Raw genomic sequence first — 17,713 nt, forward strand, 5'->3', positions numbered from 1 at the left:
ATACATAATATTATGGTTATACAAAATGTCTAGTCCATAATTCTCCAATGAACATTTAAACACTCGCTGACTTGGCGAAACACAACGTAAACATTTTTTTCATTAGACATTTCAAAGGATTTTCAGCTAGAATTTTCAAAGAATTTTTAGCAAGCCGGCATACCTATGAAGCCTTGGTAAAATCCTGCGGTATTACCACCTCTGTTAATGTATAAAACCTCCATACAGAAATTGTATCTCCGCGAGCGTCCCCATGACGTGCCCGACGCGGACCGTCTGCGGTGGTGGACGCCGGTGGTGATGGTGCGGGCCGACAGCCTGTCGTTCACCAACGCCACGCCCGTCGCCTGGACCGACACCGACCTGACGCTGAGGGACCTGCCCGACAGCAACAACTTCATCATCGTCAATCCTGAGGAGATTGGTGAGCTATGACAAAAGTTATAATGATACGAATTTTTATTAAGTCAGCAAGATGTGTCTTCAGTGAAATAGTGAAGAAGATATTACTTAACGCTTAAATAATACGCGTGATTAGTTAACAGATATGTAGGCAAACGGTTACACTTTTGCACTTAGAATATAACGCGAACTCGTCTAGCTTCAGTTTTCATGAGGTATTCGATTTTTAAATAATAAAGGTCTAGCTATTTTTGTTTAGCGAATGCTACGTTACGAATTACCATCTAGAATAGAAATAGAAGAATTCCTTTCCACCATCAGCTGAAATAGAACGAAAATCCTCCTCTGGATTCATGACTTATATTATAATATTTCCTTTCAGCACCCTTCCCAGTGAACTATGACGAGCATAACTGGAACCTGCTGTCCCAATTCCTCCAAGGCAGTGACAGGACCAAAATCCCAGAGCTGACTCGCGCCAAGCTGCTCCATGACGCTTGGAACCTGGCGTATGCTGGACAGCTGTCGTTCGCGACAGCTCTGAACATGACATTGTTCCTCAAGGAGGAGAGGCATCACCTCGTATGGGACCCCATATTCACCATGATCGACCACATCAGGAGGCACATCTGCCCGTGTATTGATGATAAGTTCCGGGTGAGTTTATGATCCATCTGCAATGGAGTAGCTAGGCTATATAATATAATATACTGCCTTGATGTATACCTATAGATTTCATCAATGGAAGTTAGTGGATTTACGTCATTTTATCGGCTAAGTATATCTAACAAACTCAATTAACATTGACTTTACATAACATGTCAATAATAATATTTTTTCTATTGTACATTAATTTAAAGACGTCTTTCTTTATACTTGTATACTGTTCATATCTCTTTAATGTCCTTGGGTTGATTTTACGTAATGGGCATTGTCCAAAAAAAATTACATGCGCTTTTTATAATATATTTTTTAGTCAAAATAGGGTATTTTAAGAATATAAATTAAATAGTTTTGAAATTCATTGGCTAGTTTTTTCTCAATAAATTTTTAAAGTTTCGCTCTGACGTCATCATCGGCGGCCATTAATTGACCTCTGCAGTATGTTTTATTTTATTTATTTATTTTACGATTTATGTACACACAAATAGAAGTTAACAAACCAGCTTAGAACTAAAAATATGTTTGTACAAAGGTACATCTTATTCCAAAATGGAATGTCTTCCAGAAGACCTGACTGAAAATAGGAATGAGTGATTGTAAAAATATAATATGCAAAAATTAGTGTGCACGCTTAAATTATTATTACTTAATAGTAAAGATAAACTTAGTACATTATTTTTATTTAGTAATATTATAGTAAAGTATATACATATACAACATATAATAATATTATAATATATATATGTCGGAAATCAAGTTTTATTCAGAACGCCAGCGCCATCTTTCGGCGCTCGATGGAGTTAGTGCACCGCGCGCGCCACTATTTAATGCCAGCGGCGGAGAGGACTCACTTCAATTCTCGGGAGCGGCGCGTGCGGACGGTTGCATCTAAACCATCCTGCGTTCTAAATAGATTGAGTGATATAAATACTGTGATTTAATAGTGATTGCTTATTATAATATTAACTTTTCGAATATAGTTTGTGATTGGACTAAAGTGTTTTCCAACATTACCCACAACTGCCCACAGTCGTTAAAATTCAAAAATGACCGACGAAAATCAGCCTTCACCGTTATCAGAATTGGGATCAGTGTTGGATCAGCGAGACAACGAAACTAGAATGTGGCGTGCTATGTTCGAACAGCAGAACAAAAACATGCAAGCTTTGATTGCCGCGCTTCAATCACCGAAACCGGCATATCGCGAGGAACTACCGCCATTTGATCCGGAAAAACAAGACACGGACGCAAGATCTTGGTGCGCGACGGCAGATTTGTGCTTTGCAGAAAATCCACCGAGTGGCAGTCGACTGGTTTTGGCGGTTAGCAGGGCACTCAAGGGCGAAGCATCAACATGGTTGTCGCAAGTAGTTTATGAGGGTATGACTTGGAGCAAGTTCAAAGTGCTTTTTACAACGAGATTCATTTCGACCGAGACACTAGCAGGTACCCTCATTAAATTAAACGGCGAAAAACCGACCGAGAAAGAAATCCTACCCGCGTTCGCAAGTCGCTTAATTTCGTCGTTAATTAATCGGTGGAAAGATGCGAATAAAGAAGAAATAGCCGTAGCTACAGTACTTGCCCATATATCGCAGTTTGACCCGAGAATACAACGTTTGGCGTTTACTACTAACATTGTAACAAGGGACAAATTGCAACAGGAACTAAACGCTTTTTCTCATTTAAAGCGGAAGTTAAATAGCTCCACTGAAATATTATCGAGTACAAACGATAACAAGCGGCAAAAAATAAACACTATAAAGTGTTTCAACTGTGGAAAAACCGGCCACAAAAGAAGCGAGTGCAGAAGCAAGCCAACGGAGTCAAGAGGACGACCTCAGGCGTCTACGTCGTCGTCGAATCCAGCACCTCAGCAGCCTGCAGCGAAGACCTTGGTGTGCTTCAAGTGCGGCAAGCAAGGACACATCGCATCGCGGTGTACGAGCAGCGGCAGCGCGCACACCGACGGCGGCGGAGCGCGGGCCGAGCGGCGCGTCGACGTCTGCGTCGTACAACCACCGTCGGGCTCGCTACAGCATAAAGGTGAAGTAATAAGATTTACTTACGATTCTGGTGCTGAGTGCTCGTTAGTTAAAGAAAGTTTTGCTTCAAAATTTAGCGGTAAACGCATAAACAATGTTATTGCTATGACCGGTATTGGTCAAACACGAGTATTCAGTACAGAACAGATTTTATGTTGTGTGGTGGTTAACGGTTTTCCTTTTGAACTTCTATTGCATGTTTTACCTGATAATTATTTACAAAGTGACGTAATGTTAGGACGCGAGATTTTAAATTTAGGTTTTGTAGTTAACATGACGGCGACAGACATTTCGTTTTCTAAAATTCACAGTGTTAATTCGGTGCGACAGGAATGTAGTGACGTGATTTCGTTGGATTTAAATTCTATTGTAACGGACGTGAATAGTAACGATAAAATTAAGGTGTTGCAAATACTTGAGTTATTTTCGATTTTTTTTATAACCGGCTTACCCACAAGTCGTGTAACTACGGGCGAGCTCAAAATAAAATTAATAGACCCGAATCGCACGGTACAGCGGCGGCCGTATAGGATGTCCGCTGAGGAACGCAGCGTTATGCGCGACCGTGTAAAAGAATTGTTGGATGCGAATATTATCCGTCCTAGCTGTTCTCCATTTGCAAGTCCGGCCTTGTTAGTTAGAAAACAAGACGGTTCTTATCGAATGTGCATAGATTACCGTGAGCTCAACAGTAATACCGTCTCCGATCGTTACCCCCTTCCCCTTATTTCAGATCAAATCGCGCGTCTTCACGGTGCTAATTATTTTTCAAAATTAGATTGTGCAAGTGGTTTTCATTTAATTCCCGTAAATGTAGAGTCGATAGAGAGCACTGCTTTTATAACAGCCGAGGGTCAATACGAGTTTTTGACTATGCCGTTCGGACTGAAAAATGCGATCTCCGTATTTCAACGATCTATCATGAATGCTTTAGGTGATTTAGCTCATGATTACGTAATTGTGTACGTTGATGATGTTTTGATCGTTTCACCTGATGTAGAGTCAGGTTTACAAAGACTTCGCACGGTTCTGGAAGTTTTGACTAAGGCAGGATTCTCTTTAAATCTGAAGAAATGCTCCTTCCTCAGGACGAAGGTAGAGTTCTTGGGATTTGAAGTAGAGTCTGGACAGATCAAACCTAATCGTAGGAAAATAGAGGCCCTTACTGCTTTACCACCTCCTCAGACCGTGTCTCAATTACGACAGTTTATAGGGCTCGCATCTTATTTTCGCCAATTTGTACAAAGCTTTTCTAAAATAATGGCACCTTTGTATCGACTGACTTCGCTTAAGGGTGACTTAACTTGGAAACCGGAACACGAGGATATACGTCAAAAGGTAGTTTCAATTTTAACTAGTGACCCGGTTTTAACAATTTTTGACCCAGATCTTTCGGTAGAGCTTCATACGGACGCGAGTAGTTTAGGATATGGCGCGATTTTGTTTCAAGTAAAACCCGATGGTAAGCGTTGCGTCGTAGCCTACTACAGTAAGAGAACATCCCCCGCTGAGAGCAAGTATCATTCGTATGAGCTCGAAACTCTTGCGGTCGTTAATTCTATCAAACATTTTAGGCAATACGTCCATGGCCGAAAATTTACTGTCGTTACAGATTGCAATTCGCTCAAATCTTCTAAAGCCAAACAGGAACTAACTCCCCGAGCACATAGATGGTGGGCTTATCTACAATCGTTTGATTTTAACGTAGTTTATAGAGAAGGAAAAAGAATGAGTCATGTAGATTTCTTCTCGCGAAACCCTCTCCCGCTTGAGTCGACATCAGTAGAGCCTCGTGAAAGTCCGAAACGCGTTGATGTTACTGAACTCTCTCCTAATTGGCTCCAAGCCGAACAACAACGAGATGTAGAGATTTCTAAAATAATGACGGATCTAGAGAATAATCAACTCGATGAGCAACAAGCTAAAACTTACGAAATACGTGCGGGCGTCTTACACCGTAAAATACAAAGAAAACGTAGGTCCAAATGGTTACCTTACTTACCTCGCGCTCTCCGATGGTCCGTAGTTAATAATTTTCATGACTCGATTATACATCTTGGTGCAAATAAGACGACTGAAAAATTATTCAATTATTATTGGTTTCCGGGACTAAATACTTACGTCAGAAAATTTGTAGACAACTGCGTCACCTGTAAAATAGCTAAAGCTCATTCTGGGAAGGTTCAAGCCGAGCTTCATCCGATACCTAAGGTCACGAGCCCCTGGCATACAATTCACGTAGATGCAACGGGTAAGCTCAGCGGGAAAAATGATAGAAAGGAGTACATTTTTGTAATAATAGACGCGTTTACGAAGTATGTGCTTCTATACCACGCAACCAACATTGATACCAAGAGCAGTTTACATGCTATATCTCAAAGTGTCTCACTATTTGGTGCTCCGACTCGCATAATAGCCGACCAAGGGCGTTGTTTTGCTAGCAAGGAGTTCCGTGATTTTTGCGCTAATAAAAATATTGATTTGCACCTTATAGCGACAGGATCTTCACGCGCTAATGGACAGGTTGAGCGTGTTATGAGCGTCTTGAAGTCAATGTTGACTGCGATAGAGGCTAGTGATAACCGATCGTGGCAGGACTCTATTGGCGAAGTTCAACTAGCGATTAATTGTACCGTGAATAGAGTTACACAAGCTTCGCCTCTAGAGCTCCTAATCGGTAAAGTGGCGAGACCGTTGTCGTTGATGTGTAGTGATATTGTAGAGCTAGACGTTGATATAGACGAAGTTCGTGAACGCGCGTCAGATAATATAAAGAGGTGTGCGGAATATGATAAAAGTCGATTTGATAAAACTAAAGCTAAAATTAAAAATTTCGCGGTTGGTGACTTTGTGTTATTAGAGAACGAGGAACGAAATCAAAACAAATTAGATCCGAAATATAAAGGTCCGTTTAAGGTGATAGAAGTTTTAGAGGGTGACCGTTACACACTTAAAGCACTAAATTCTAAGCGTACCTATAAATACGCACACGATAGATTAAGAAAGATGCCAAGGGGTCAAGTTGAAGTTGATGATTTTTGTGAATCTAATAATGATGAAGTTTAAGTTGTAAATAATCGTGACAAAAACTCAAGTAAATATCTCTAACGACCGTACAATATTCGACCGTACCAGTAATTATTACGTAGCCGTAGCCCGGTGGAAATCGGTTTCTCTTGAGGTAGCTCAAGTAGTCCGTGGGTGCGCGGTGCGCGTATGATTCTGGCGGAGGTCGGGGTCTTTGAGGACCGTACGATGTGCAGTCAGCGGGTGATGCACACGGGTTAGATGCTCTATGGTAGTGGTACGTTAACGGTCCTTGCGCAGGACGTGAAGGCAATGTTGTTGCCGATCGGCAAAGAAGCCGTGGTGTTGGAGATCTTACTTGAGAGTTTGTGTTCTACATAGTAGAGTTTGAGAAATGGTTAATATGGATTTGTTCCTTGCCCAGTTGTATCTGTTAGTACCATTAGTAAGATTTTGATTTCTATGATGGACTTTAAGATTTGTATGGCTAAAATAAATTTCAATTGAGATTACTGCTTGGTTTTTTAATATAGAGTCTGGTCAGGAATGGCCGAGTGAAACGAAGTTCTCGCGTGTACTATTTGTTTCAGAATAATCATCACACGAGGGCGTGTGCTAATCAGGACGGCCGTGTCGGAAATCAAGTTTTATTCAGAACGCCAGCGCCATCTTTCGGCGCTCGATGGAGTTAGTGCACCGCGCGCGCCACTATTTAATGCCAGCGGCGGAGAGGACTCACTTCAATTCTCGGGAGCGGCGCGTGCGGACGGTTGCATCTAAACCATCCTGCGTTCTAAATAGATTGAGTGATATAAATACTGTGATTTAATAGTGATTGCTTATTATAATATTAACTTTTCGAATATAGTTTGTGATTGGACTAAAGTGTTTTCCAACATTACCCACAACTGCCCACAGTCGTTAAAATTCAAAAATGACCGACGAAAATCAGCCTTCACCGTTATATAAAATATATTGAAGTATATATTATTATATACATACATATATACATATATAATTATATATAACATATATTGAATATAATAAAAAGTTTTTTTCCTTTCAATCTTATTTATAATGGCTGGTTTGTGAAATGCAAGTTCTCATTATGTGAAAGCTGATACGAGAAGCTTACCAAAAGTTCGAAACGTGATGTTGATCGAATTTATTGCTAATTTAACGCCATTGAAGGTCAAACAAAGGTTAAACATATTTGTTCAAAAATATAAGTAACTAATGGGTATTTTTTTCGTTTATATACAGAAAAACGATCACTGACCTTATGCCCCGAAATGTTTTTGTAATGAGCAAAATTAAAAAAAAATGGACAATCCTTATTAGGTACGGTACATATCAATAATAATATTTTTTCTATTGTACATTCATTTAAAGACGTCTTACTATATACTTGTATGCTGTTTATATCTCTTTATTGTCCTTGGGCGTCATTGATCTTTATTAATTTTTGAAATAAATAACTTATCAGCAGGAAACTAAATATATTAATGTTCCGTAATACGATTTACAGAAGCCTACACATCGATTCGATTTTAACAAATGTAAATATTTAAACTTTATTCCGAGTCATACGGGCTATGCTCAGTTTGTGTAACCCAATTCCGTTATTTAGTTATGCGGCAATTCGCCAGTTATTGGATGTGGAAGTTAATTAAAGTTGCCAACTTCACTTTATTATCCACTTCAATGGGAATTATTAAGTCATAATTAATGATTATTACTACAGAATAACATACATAGTATTATATGGCTGTATAGAGATCTGTGTCATGCGAATTGCTATGCGTATATCATTAATTACTAAATCAATATTTCCCCGTGTTTAATAGGTACTCGGTAGAGTTGGTACCAAGTTTATCAAGAATAGATTGTTGCCAATCACTTAAATGACGCATGTTTGATTCAAGTTAACCATATGTTTTTTATATATAATTAGCTTAAATTTTTTAGGCTTACATTCGCAACCTCTTAACTCCGTTATACAAAGAGTTGACAAAAGAGGTCAAAGAAGATGAAGAGAACTGGAAGAAGAATCTTAGATCTCTGTCCAAGACGTTCCTCTGTCGAGCTGGATACAAGCCGTGTATAGAGGAGGCGCAAGAGCAATACGCCAAGTGGATGGAGGCCCCGACTCCAGATGAGGGAAACCCGTAAGTAAAAAGTTATAAACTAACACACCAAATTATATGACCTATGACACTATTTAAAATCTATTTTCATACTTCATTCTACTTCAAAATCGATGGCACTAAGATAGAACAAACATACAAAGACAAAATCATCACCTTTTTTGATTTACCGTAGTCGGGACTCGGTTGAAAATAAACTTATTTCAAAATAATAGCGGGTAAATAAAGCGCAACTTGTTATGATATTGGACTGTATTTCATCCCCAAATTGTAAGTTTTATAGGCTCCTATCACGATACTTTCCTACAAAGCTTTATGTAATTCTACCATCTTATATATAAAAATGGATTTTCAAATGTGTTAGTCGCGCTAAAACTCGAAAACGGCTGATCGGATTGGGCTGATTTTAGTCTTAAAATATTCGTAGAAGTCCAGGGAAGGTTTTAAAGTGACACGAAGTTCACTGGGACAGCTAGTATAATATATAGGTATATATAAAATGGATTTCCAATTGTGTTAGTAACGCTATAACTCGATAACGGCTGAACCGATTATTTTAGTCTTAAAATAATACTTGAAGTCCAGGGAAGGTTTTTAAGTGATACGAAGTTCACCGGGTCAGCTAGTCTTATATATAAAAATGGATTTTCAAATGTGTTAGTCGCGCTAAAACTCGAAAACGGCTGAACGGATTGGGCTGATTTTAGTCTTAAAATATTCGTAAAAGTCCAGGGAAGGTTTTAAGTGACACGAAGTTCACCGGGACCCTCTAGTCTTATATATAAAAATGGATTTTCAAATGTGTTAGTCGCGCTAAAACTCGAAAACGGCTGAACGGATTGGGCTGATTTTAGTCTTAAAATAATCGTAAAAGCCCAGGGAAGGTTTTAAAGTGACACGGAGTTCACCGGGACAGCTAGTTATGTTATAAAATAGTAAATACACATAATAATTTATCATAAACTGATACGTTTAGATACATTTAATTACAATATGTTCTGTGCAATCACAATGTTAAGCTCTACAGTTAAACCAGATTTGTGTTAATTATTTCGTGCATGCGGAGACCACAGCGTCACACGATTTAACCAGAATCTACGTACATTTCCTCCCGATAATACGCTTCCGTGCACCACTAACTTGAAATGCGAACGTGTGGATGGAAATAAAATGATATATGAAAATATTTCTGAAAATAGATAAATAAAGTGTTAAAAGTTAAAACGGTACCTTATTACTAAGCCTTCCTGTCTGTCCATCAATCTGTTCTTCTGTGATCTGTCTGTACCTCGGAAACTGTGTCATAGTTTTCGAGATACCAAGATAAATGAAATTTTGACCACTGATATATTTCTGTCTCTGCTATAACGGCAGTAAAAACATTTTTTTTATGAAATAAGGGGGCAAACGAGCAAACGAGTCACCTGATGGAAAGCAACTTCCGTCGCCCAAGGACATTCGCAGCATCAGAATAGCTGCAGGTGCGTTGCCGACCTTTTAAGAGGAATAGGGTAATAGGGGAGGGTAGGGAAAGGAATAGGTTAGGGTAGGGAAGGAAATAGGAGAGGGTAGGGAAGGGAAAAGGGTAGGGGATTGGGCCTCCGGTAAACTCACTCACTCGGCGAAACACAGCGCAAGCGCTGTTTCACGCCGGTTTAATGTTAAATATAGGTATATAGGTAATTAATACTCCTAGATACAAAAAAGCGCCATGTTTTGCCTCTTTTTGCTATACATATACAGAACCCTTCATGTGCGTGCCCGACTCGCACTTGGCCGATTTTTATTTCCTACAGTAAACTCAGTGGTGTTTGGAACAATTATGGCCGAAAGAGCTCTTGTTTGCCTTTTTCGAACCGTGCAAATTCAATTAATTTTTCCCAACCGCTTACGTTAAATTACACGGGCCAGTCAACAAAGATATTCGGTTTCGTTAATACACTCAGCATTCAGCTCGTTAACATCTGTGTATACGTAATTGCTGTTGGAATACAAATTTGTTTTACGCTGAAAATTACACTTCTAATTCGTAGTTATTTGGCAATTACAGCGAATGTTTAACTTTCAGGGTATCCAATCAGTTCATTTGTCCGGTGTTCAAATGGGGGACCCAACAGGAGTGGGATTTCGGGTTGCAGAGGGTGATCAACTTCCCATCTTCGAGGATGCAGAGCGAGAGAACCTACTTGCTGAAGACTTTGGCCGGCTGTCCGAGAGATGAGGCCAAAATAGTCAAGCTCCTAAACATAACCATACTGGAAGGGAACTCCAATTTCACCGAGACGGACCTGTTCCTAATATTTAGTATGCTGACCGGCAGCCCTCAAGGTTACACGAGCCTGTTTCAGTTCCTGAGCAATAATTGGGACGTATTAAAAGAAAAGTAAGTGAAAATTGCTTTAGCGCTTGAATATTTAGCGGAGCAATCTCAGATGTACGTGACCTTCTTACACAATGCTCGGGTGGTATAGATTTCTTTTTTTGTAATTAATTCATACGTTAAAGAATATTGTTCATGTGACAATGTGTTTGACTGTGTCTCATATTCAATATTCATCAATTTTCATAAAATTTGGTGTGGAGATGAGAAAATTAATGTACTGCTGCGGGCTGCATATATTTTATAACTAGCTGTTGCCCGCGACTTCGTCCGCGTCAGCAAAATGTGATAACAAAGATAATAAAAAATATAAAAAAAATCCCCTTTTTAAGGTTCATTTATAAAAAAAGTTAAATAATATAATTATTATCCTCCTCCTTTTCGGAAGTCGGTTAAAAAGTAGCCTAAGTTTTTCCTTACTACATCAGCTATGTGCCTAAAAAAGTCCCGTCAAAATCGCTCCAGCCATTTCAGAGATTATCCGGAACAAACAGACAGACAGACATACAGGCAAAAATTGTAAAAAATGTTGTTTTGGTGTCTGTACCCTATATACATTCATATGCATTTAGTAAAAAACGGTTCTTTCAATATTACAAACAGACACTCCAATTTTATTTATATGTAAAGATGTAAAGATATTATGTAGTTACTAGCTGACCCGGCAAATGTTGTTTTACCATATAAATTATTTCTAGTATCAATATAAAAAGTAGAACCTATTCTCAGGCCTAACGGATGTATATGTATACTTAAAATTTCATTAACATCGGTTGAGCCGATATGAAGGAGTTCGCGCACAAACACTATGATCGAGAATTTTATATGTTAAAAGAAAATTTAACTATTGCCATAACGATACGAGTATAAAGGCAACTCGATAACATTATAAATAATATAATATGTGTTTATAATATATTGTGTTTAAAGCTTACATTGCGAACTGATTCTGACTTTATTATTTCTTGACACTCCAGAAAAAAGTATTGGAATCCTCCCAAAATTCTCTGTCATACGACAATAAAAATTCTTATAAACTATCTCAGAAATAAAACTCACGAATTTCCAGGTTTTCAAGCAAAACGAATTTATGGGACAGCCTGATCGCGTCCGCTACATCACACTTCACGACGCAGGACGGCCTCGAAATGGTCTCCAGCCTGTACGTCGCGCACCAGGGGGAGTTCGCCTCTGCCGAGCACATCATAGAGAAGTCCATGAGGAATATCAGAGAGGAGGCCAAGTGGACCGACACCAACCTTCCCGTCATGTCCAAATGGCTGGACTGGTACCTCGCGCAGAACTGATGTCATAATACATTTTTATTACTCTACACGGTTGTTTTATTTTATTCAAGAATTATTATTGATGATTCAATATAAAATTGGAAAACGAGGCGAGACTTGGGAATGCAAAATGAAATTAAACGAATGAAATTAATGCAATACTTTGATTACTAATTCTAGAGACTACACTAGGGGCCTGTTTCACCACTACCTGATAAGTGCCGGATAGGCTATCCACAACTTATTTGACAGATACTTCATACTCTCTGTCATATAAGTTGTGGATAGCTTATCCGGAAGTTATCAGGAAGTGGTGAAACAGGCCCTAAATATCAATTAGCGTGATGCCTTAACATTTCATATCTGTACCTGTACCATCGCATCGTGTCTCATTTCGTTGTGAACTGACCCTCATATAATAAACTCTCTATAAGTGTACAAGAAAATATCTTGAAGTACTCGCATACTAACCGGTAATAACCAAGAAAACGGTTTGAGCGCCGCCCATTTTATGCCAAACATAATAGTCTAGTAATATAAAGGCGATGAACGTCGAGCCGAGGGTTATGATGCATTGTAGACATCTTCGTGTACACCGCGAGATAAACGCAATAAAACACGATAAAACTCCGGTAAACATTTTTCCAATACTCGCGCGGAAGCTCGTCAGGCGCAAGGCCAGGGATTTTTATTTTGTCTACCGATGTTTAGCGCTTTAATGAAGTTATTAACTGGAAATCGCTCTACAATATTGGTTCTTGCTAATTGTCGAGAACGATTGTTTTTTTTTGTAACGAACTGATAAAGTAGTTAGAGATACTGATAAATACTTAATGAAACCTTTTTGACCTTTAAGTCACATATTTTGTACAAAATACTTTTAAAAAGTAAATAAATAACAAGCTCTTGAATAAAGTTAATTTTGTTTCAATTAAAATTAAATATTAAGAATTGTATGCAATTTCCATTTAGAATATTTCAGCGATTAATTTATAATGTGCGTAATTATTGTGCTAGCAAATGTGGCCATTCGTTTCCAATCCATTGTTTCTATCAAACTGGAATTTTAAATAACTAATAAGCAATGTACACTGTGCAGGCTTTGGGCCCTTAGGGAGTCTTATTAAAGATGTGTTTTAATAGCGAAGATTTTTTATTGAATGTCATGAACTACTTATGCTAACTTTTATAGACATGCCTTACCGCACACACTACAGAAATACTCAGTACTCACTCAGTCTAGATAGCGGCTAACACCTGCACTAAACTTGACTTGAGTATGACAATAACTTCAATGGCTTTTTGCAATCGTGGCTTTTTCTATGTGGTCTGTCATTTCTGTAGAACAGATTTATTTCCGAGAAATACTAACGAGTTGGTTTTAATAATGGCAAGGTCATAATAAACTAAGTGCTATGTTCGTTACTTATGTCATATATTTATTGTAATAGTACTACAAAACGTTAGTAAAAAACGTTAATTTGTTAAAATAATTATCAAGTGTAGTAGGCGGGCCGGCAGTAGATAAGTCCCACGCATAGTTATTCTATAACATACTTTGTTATTCGATAATCGTAAATAAACCATTGCATAGGTAGTGGTTAGCAGTGTTTGGAAAAAAACTTTATTACTGTGTTTTTTTGCGTGTGTGTTACTCCGAAATTGGAGATATTTTTTAAGGATTTTTCAGTGAAAATGGCATCAGTGAAATATCTTTTTATAATAGCTATTGGTAAGTTGAATCTATATCTACTTCTAACAGTACAGGTTATTATGATGTTATGACTAACACCCGCTTTCCATTCAGTGCCGTAAATAGGGCGGTGCCACCGGTGCCCAGGCACAGGGCGTATACTCTGTGGGTGCGCAAAAATGGCCAGACCAGGCAGACTCTTATTCTTTCGAATTGCTCCCGATAAGCATTCCCCGCTGCACCCCAGAGATGTTTTCCGATGTAGTAAAAAAAATCTACAGCTGAACATATTACCTTCTCCTTTTTGGAAGCCAGTTAAAAAACAAGGTGCAGTTATATGCTCGCACAGGGCGCAAAAAAGGCTATTTACGGCACAGGTTCCATTTAGCGTTAAAACGATCAAAACGCTATTTTGAGCGTTTTGATCGTTTTAACGCTAAATGGAACGCACGCTTAACTTAAATCAACTGCAGATTTTGACATAAGCTCCATATATTTTCTGTCAAACTCTTACGGCCGTATTTAGAGACTTTTAATGATGTTTAAACTTCAATATAATAAAGAGCACATAAAGAGTTTCACAGATAATAATATATGGAGCTTATGTCAAAATCTTCATTTAATTACAGTTTAGTTAAGTAATTAATATTTGCCTCTGAGTGCGGCAGTTAATAAATAAAAGTTAAGTAATTAAAGTATAATGTTTCTGAGTGAGGCCTCGAGCATCGTAATAAATACTGACAGTAAATGAACTCACTATGCTATATATTATTTAGATCTATACGTCTTAAGTACAGGAAAAAATGCAAAAACTTATCATATTTGTCATTCCTTTTCAGGAGCCGCCATCTTGGGAGTGGCAAACAGTTTGGGTCTGCTGGGTTCCTGTCCCCCGACGTTATCTGTGGACGTGTGCGATGCACAGTGCGGTCCGCAGCACAAGTGTCAGAACAGCACCCAGCTGTGCTGTCCCACCGACTGCGGCGGTGCCATGTGTGTCGACGCCATGACTGAACGGCATTTTGTTAACTTGAGTAAGTTTTATCGCCTCCGTGGTTTAGTGGTATAGAGCGCGGCTCTTGACTCGGAGGTCGTGGGTTCGGTTCCCGCGTTGGAAACAATGTTATTTCCAAGTTTGGTTAGGTTAATGCAGGCTGATCACCTGATTGTCTGACAGGTAAGATGATTCATGCGTCGGATGGGCATGTAAAAAGTCGGTCCTGCGCCTGATCTCTCGCCAGTCGTGTCGGTTTTCCGTTCCACTGGGTTATGAGAGTAAAAGGAATAGAGAGTGCTCTCGTGTACTGCGCATACACTTGGGCACTATAAAATTACTCCTGCGTAGCTGGCCTGGTGTCAATGAACCGGCCACCGTCACCGAAACCGGTGTGGGAGCTATTTTCATTATTATTATAACCTTTAATAATGCACAATACAGTTCAATGCAGAGAAACATCTATGCCAGAATAGCAGTTGCGTTCCGTTGGAACTACCGCGGGGCTAAAATGGTCGCTGTGAAGAATCATGATATGAATCATAATATGATTCATTTTTCTAAAATCGCAAAACGCAATTGCTTGCAATTCATTTCTGTATTTTTGTACTGATTTGACATTTGTCAGTTTGATAGTTTTGACAATTCATTTGTTGAATTGATTGAGAGGAATTGCTAAATGTGACCATTTTAGCCCCGCTGGGCTCTTGTCCCCCGACGTTATCTGTGGACGAGTGTGATGCACATTGCACAGTGTGGTCCGAAACACAAGTATCAGAACAGCACAAAACTGTGCTGTCCCACTGACTGCGGCGGCGCCAAGTGTGTTGATGTCATGACTCAGCGGCCATTCGTTAACTTAAGTAGGTAAATAAGTTAAATAACATAATACAGTGCAATGATGGATGGATGGCTGGAGGCATGAGATCTTGCTCGGCATAACGCGATGATTCCATTTATGATAGAACATCGAGTAATTATTTTGCCCAAATAACTGGAGCCGTGATAGGTCTTAACTTGAGTTATCTAGATTCTAAGACCATTTCGAAACTGCATCAACCATACGTTACAGTTGTGGTACTCTACGCTGTATTTATTTGAATAAGTTTTTTGTATTTTTTTTGCAAACGTGACTATTCTGCCTCTCATTTTAAGGCCCTGTTTTGTTCTAGTTCTAACCTCTATGTAATTGCATACGTCAACAAAAATTTAAGTAAGGAATGATTTTAAATTCAGTTTTTCAACGTTGATTCCAGTCAAGCCAGGCAACTGTCCGGAGCATCCCCGTGGTGTGTGGATCTGCAGCCACATGTGCACGGGCGACTCGGACTGCCCCCGTGCTCTCAAGTGCTGCACCAACCGCTGCGGGGCTCTGACCTGCCAGAAACCAGAAATGGACGACCAACCACAACTCTAAATCTAAAAAAACATAACATGCGTTGCTAAATAAGTCTTTTGCAACAGTTTTCGTTTTTAATTTCGAGGTATATTAAATTAACAATCTGAAAAACTCATTTATAAATTGCCAATCAAATAAACCGCAAAATAGCAATATTCTGATAGCTTTATATTATTATGGAGAGTAGCTGAATCGTTATTTTAGAAATTTGCTCAAATGAAATTGTGCCAATATTTTCATCCACATCATTGAACTTATTATCCAGAGATAACATAAAGAGTAACAGCCCAATAATAGTTTTAATCCAATGTCTTGTTAATTCAGCGCTGGTATCATTATCATCACGTTGACAATTATTACCGTGAATAATTCCCGTATAATTGAGGCAACAGCTCAAAACGCTCGCTATAATGGCGAGGGTTAACTCACTCGGCCTCATTAGTTTCATTTAAGTCTGAAGAATTTCATTATACGCCTTTACTGAAGTTTCTTGCGCTAATTATTTATTATTATTGCGCAGATTATAATTAACCCTCTTAGGAAAATATTCGTTGCTTAATTTAAACTTCCAAAACCAGTGCCTAGTTGGTCTTAGAAATTTTTTGTAAAGAAAATTTTTATGTTCTAAGGCCGGTTTGTGTTTGTTTCAGTAGATTTTTAATAATTCAACTCGGATATGATGTTCAAATTTTTACTTTCCGTTTGGTGAATTTTTAAGCAAATAATGCCTCGGCTTACGTTTCTGTGCTGGGAATCGTTTGACATTCAAAATATATCGTAGCCTTTGTGATTCGTTGAGAAATGAAAAGATTTATTCTTCAGATTATATTTTATTCCTAACAAAGGATTGATTCATTCAGTAGAGTTTGCGACCTTTTGTTGCTTAAAATTTTAAAGCCACCTCTCGCAAACTGTTTTCGTATTTCTTATATTTTTTGCTATTTTAGATTGAGATTGGAGTCTGGACTGAAACTGATAACGAATGAAAATTAAATGAGACAAAAATATTTACTTAGCAGAAAATCTTTGTTAGCTGAAAAATTCTACAGACATTTTTGGCAAAGAAAAGTGTGAATTTAAATATTTTATTAAAATAAAAAAATATTCGAAATATAAATTTATAAAAGGCAAGGTGGGTAATTTTCAAACTAACCAATCGAACCTTTAACTAGTTTTTTTTTTTTTTTTTTTATGAAATAAGGGGGCAAACGAGCAAACGGGTCACCTGATGGAAAGCAACTTCCGTCGCCCATGGACACTCGCAGCATTAGAAGAGCTGCAGGTGCGTTGCCGGCCTTTTAAGTGGTAATAGGGGAGGGTACGGAAGGGAATAGGGGAGGGTACGGAAGGAAATAAGGGAGGGTAGGGAAAGGAAAAGGGTAGGGGATTGGGCCTCCGGTAAACTCACTCACTCGGCGAAACACAGCGGAAGCGCTGTTTCACGCCGGTTTTCTGTGAGGACGTGGTATTTCTCCGGTCGAGCCGGCCCATTCGTGCCTAAGCATGGCTCTCCCACGTCAAACAACGTCAAGTTTTTATTATTCGTAGCCTTTTACCAATTAACGTTGCACATTCGACTTAATTGTTAGTCATTTACATGTGAAACTCTATGAAACGTGTATTTGAAGCATTTAAATGAAATCGGTTTTATCGTAAAAGGCTTTTCAGCTGAAACTA

At 38.7% G+C, this 17,713-nt stretch overlaps 2 protein-coding genes across 3 annotated transcripts in view; both read left to right on the plus strand.

The window, feature by feature from the left end:
- Positions 1–11,997, plus strand: part of LOC121726872 (aminopeptidase N) — a 37,522-nt gene extending 25,525 nt beyond the window's left edge. For both annotated transcript variants that reach the window (XM_042114503.1, XM_042114504.1), the window contains exons 11-15: positions 229–424; positions 785–1,059; positions 8,106–8,305; positions 10,353–10,667; positions 11,734–11,997. In XM_042114503.1, coding sequence (XP_041970437.1) covers positions 229–424; positions 785–1,059; positions 8,106–8,305; positions 10,353–10,667; positions 11,734–11,971 — 1,224 coding nt within the window. In that variant the 3' untranslated portion in view covers positions 11,972–11,997. The remainder of the gene's footprint in view (positions 1–228; positions 425–784; positions 1,060–8,105; positions 8,306–10,352; positions 10,668–11,733) is intronic.
- Positions 11,998–13,469: 1,472 nt separating this feature from the next.
- LOC121726873 (WAP four-disulfide core domain protein 2-like) lies at positions 13,470–16,522 on the plus strand. The gene is made up of 3 exons (XM_042114505.1): positions 13,470–13,682; positions 14,483–14,677; positions 15,894–16,522. Exons 1-3 carry the CDS (start codon positions 13,646–13,648, stop codon positions 16,052–16,054), a joined length of 393 nt encoding a protein of 130 aa, XP_041970439.1. The 5' UTR covers positions 13,470–13,645; the 3' UTR covers positions 16,055–16,522.
- The last annotated feature ends 1,191 nt before the right edge of the window (positions 16,523–17,713 follow it).

This window comes from Aricia agestis, chromosome 5, assembly GCF_905147365.1.
Source record: "Aricia agestis chromosome 5, ilAriAges1.1, whole genome shotgun sequence".
Classification (NCBI taxonomy): Eukaryota; Metazoa; Arthropoda; class Insecta; order Lepidoptera; family Lycaenidae; genus Aricia; species Aricia agestis.

What these genes read in the sequence shown, in the direction of transcription:
- LOC121726873 (XM_042114505.1), top strand. Translation starts at nt 13,646, where the DNA reads ATGGCATCAGTGAAATATCTTTTTATAATAGCTATTG. An exon ending in TCTTTTTATAATAGCTATTG is followed by an intron (nt 13,683 to 14,482) that starts GTAAGTTGAATC and finishes ATTCCTTTTCAG; the next exon opens with GAGCCGCCATCTTGGGAGTG. An exon ending in ACGGCATTTTGTTAACTTGA is followed by an intron (nt 14,678 to 15,893) that starts GTAAGTTTTATC and finishes CGTTGATTCCAG; the next exon opens with TCAAGCCAGGCAACTGTCCG.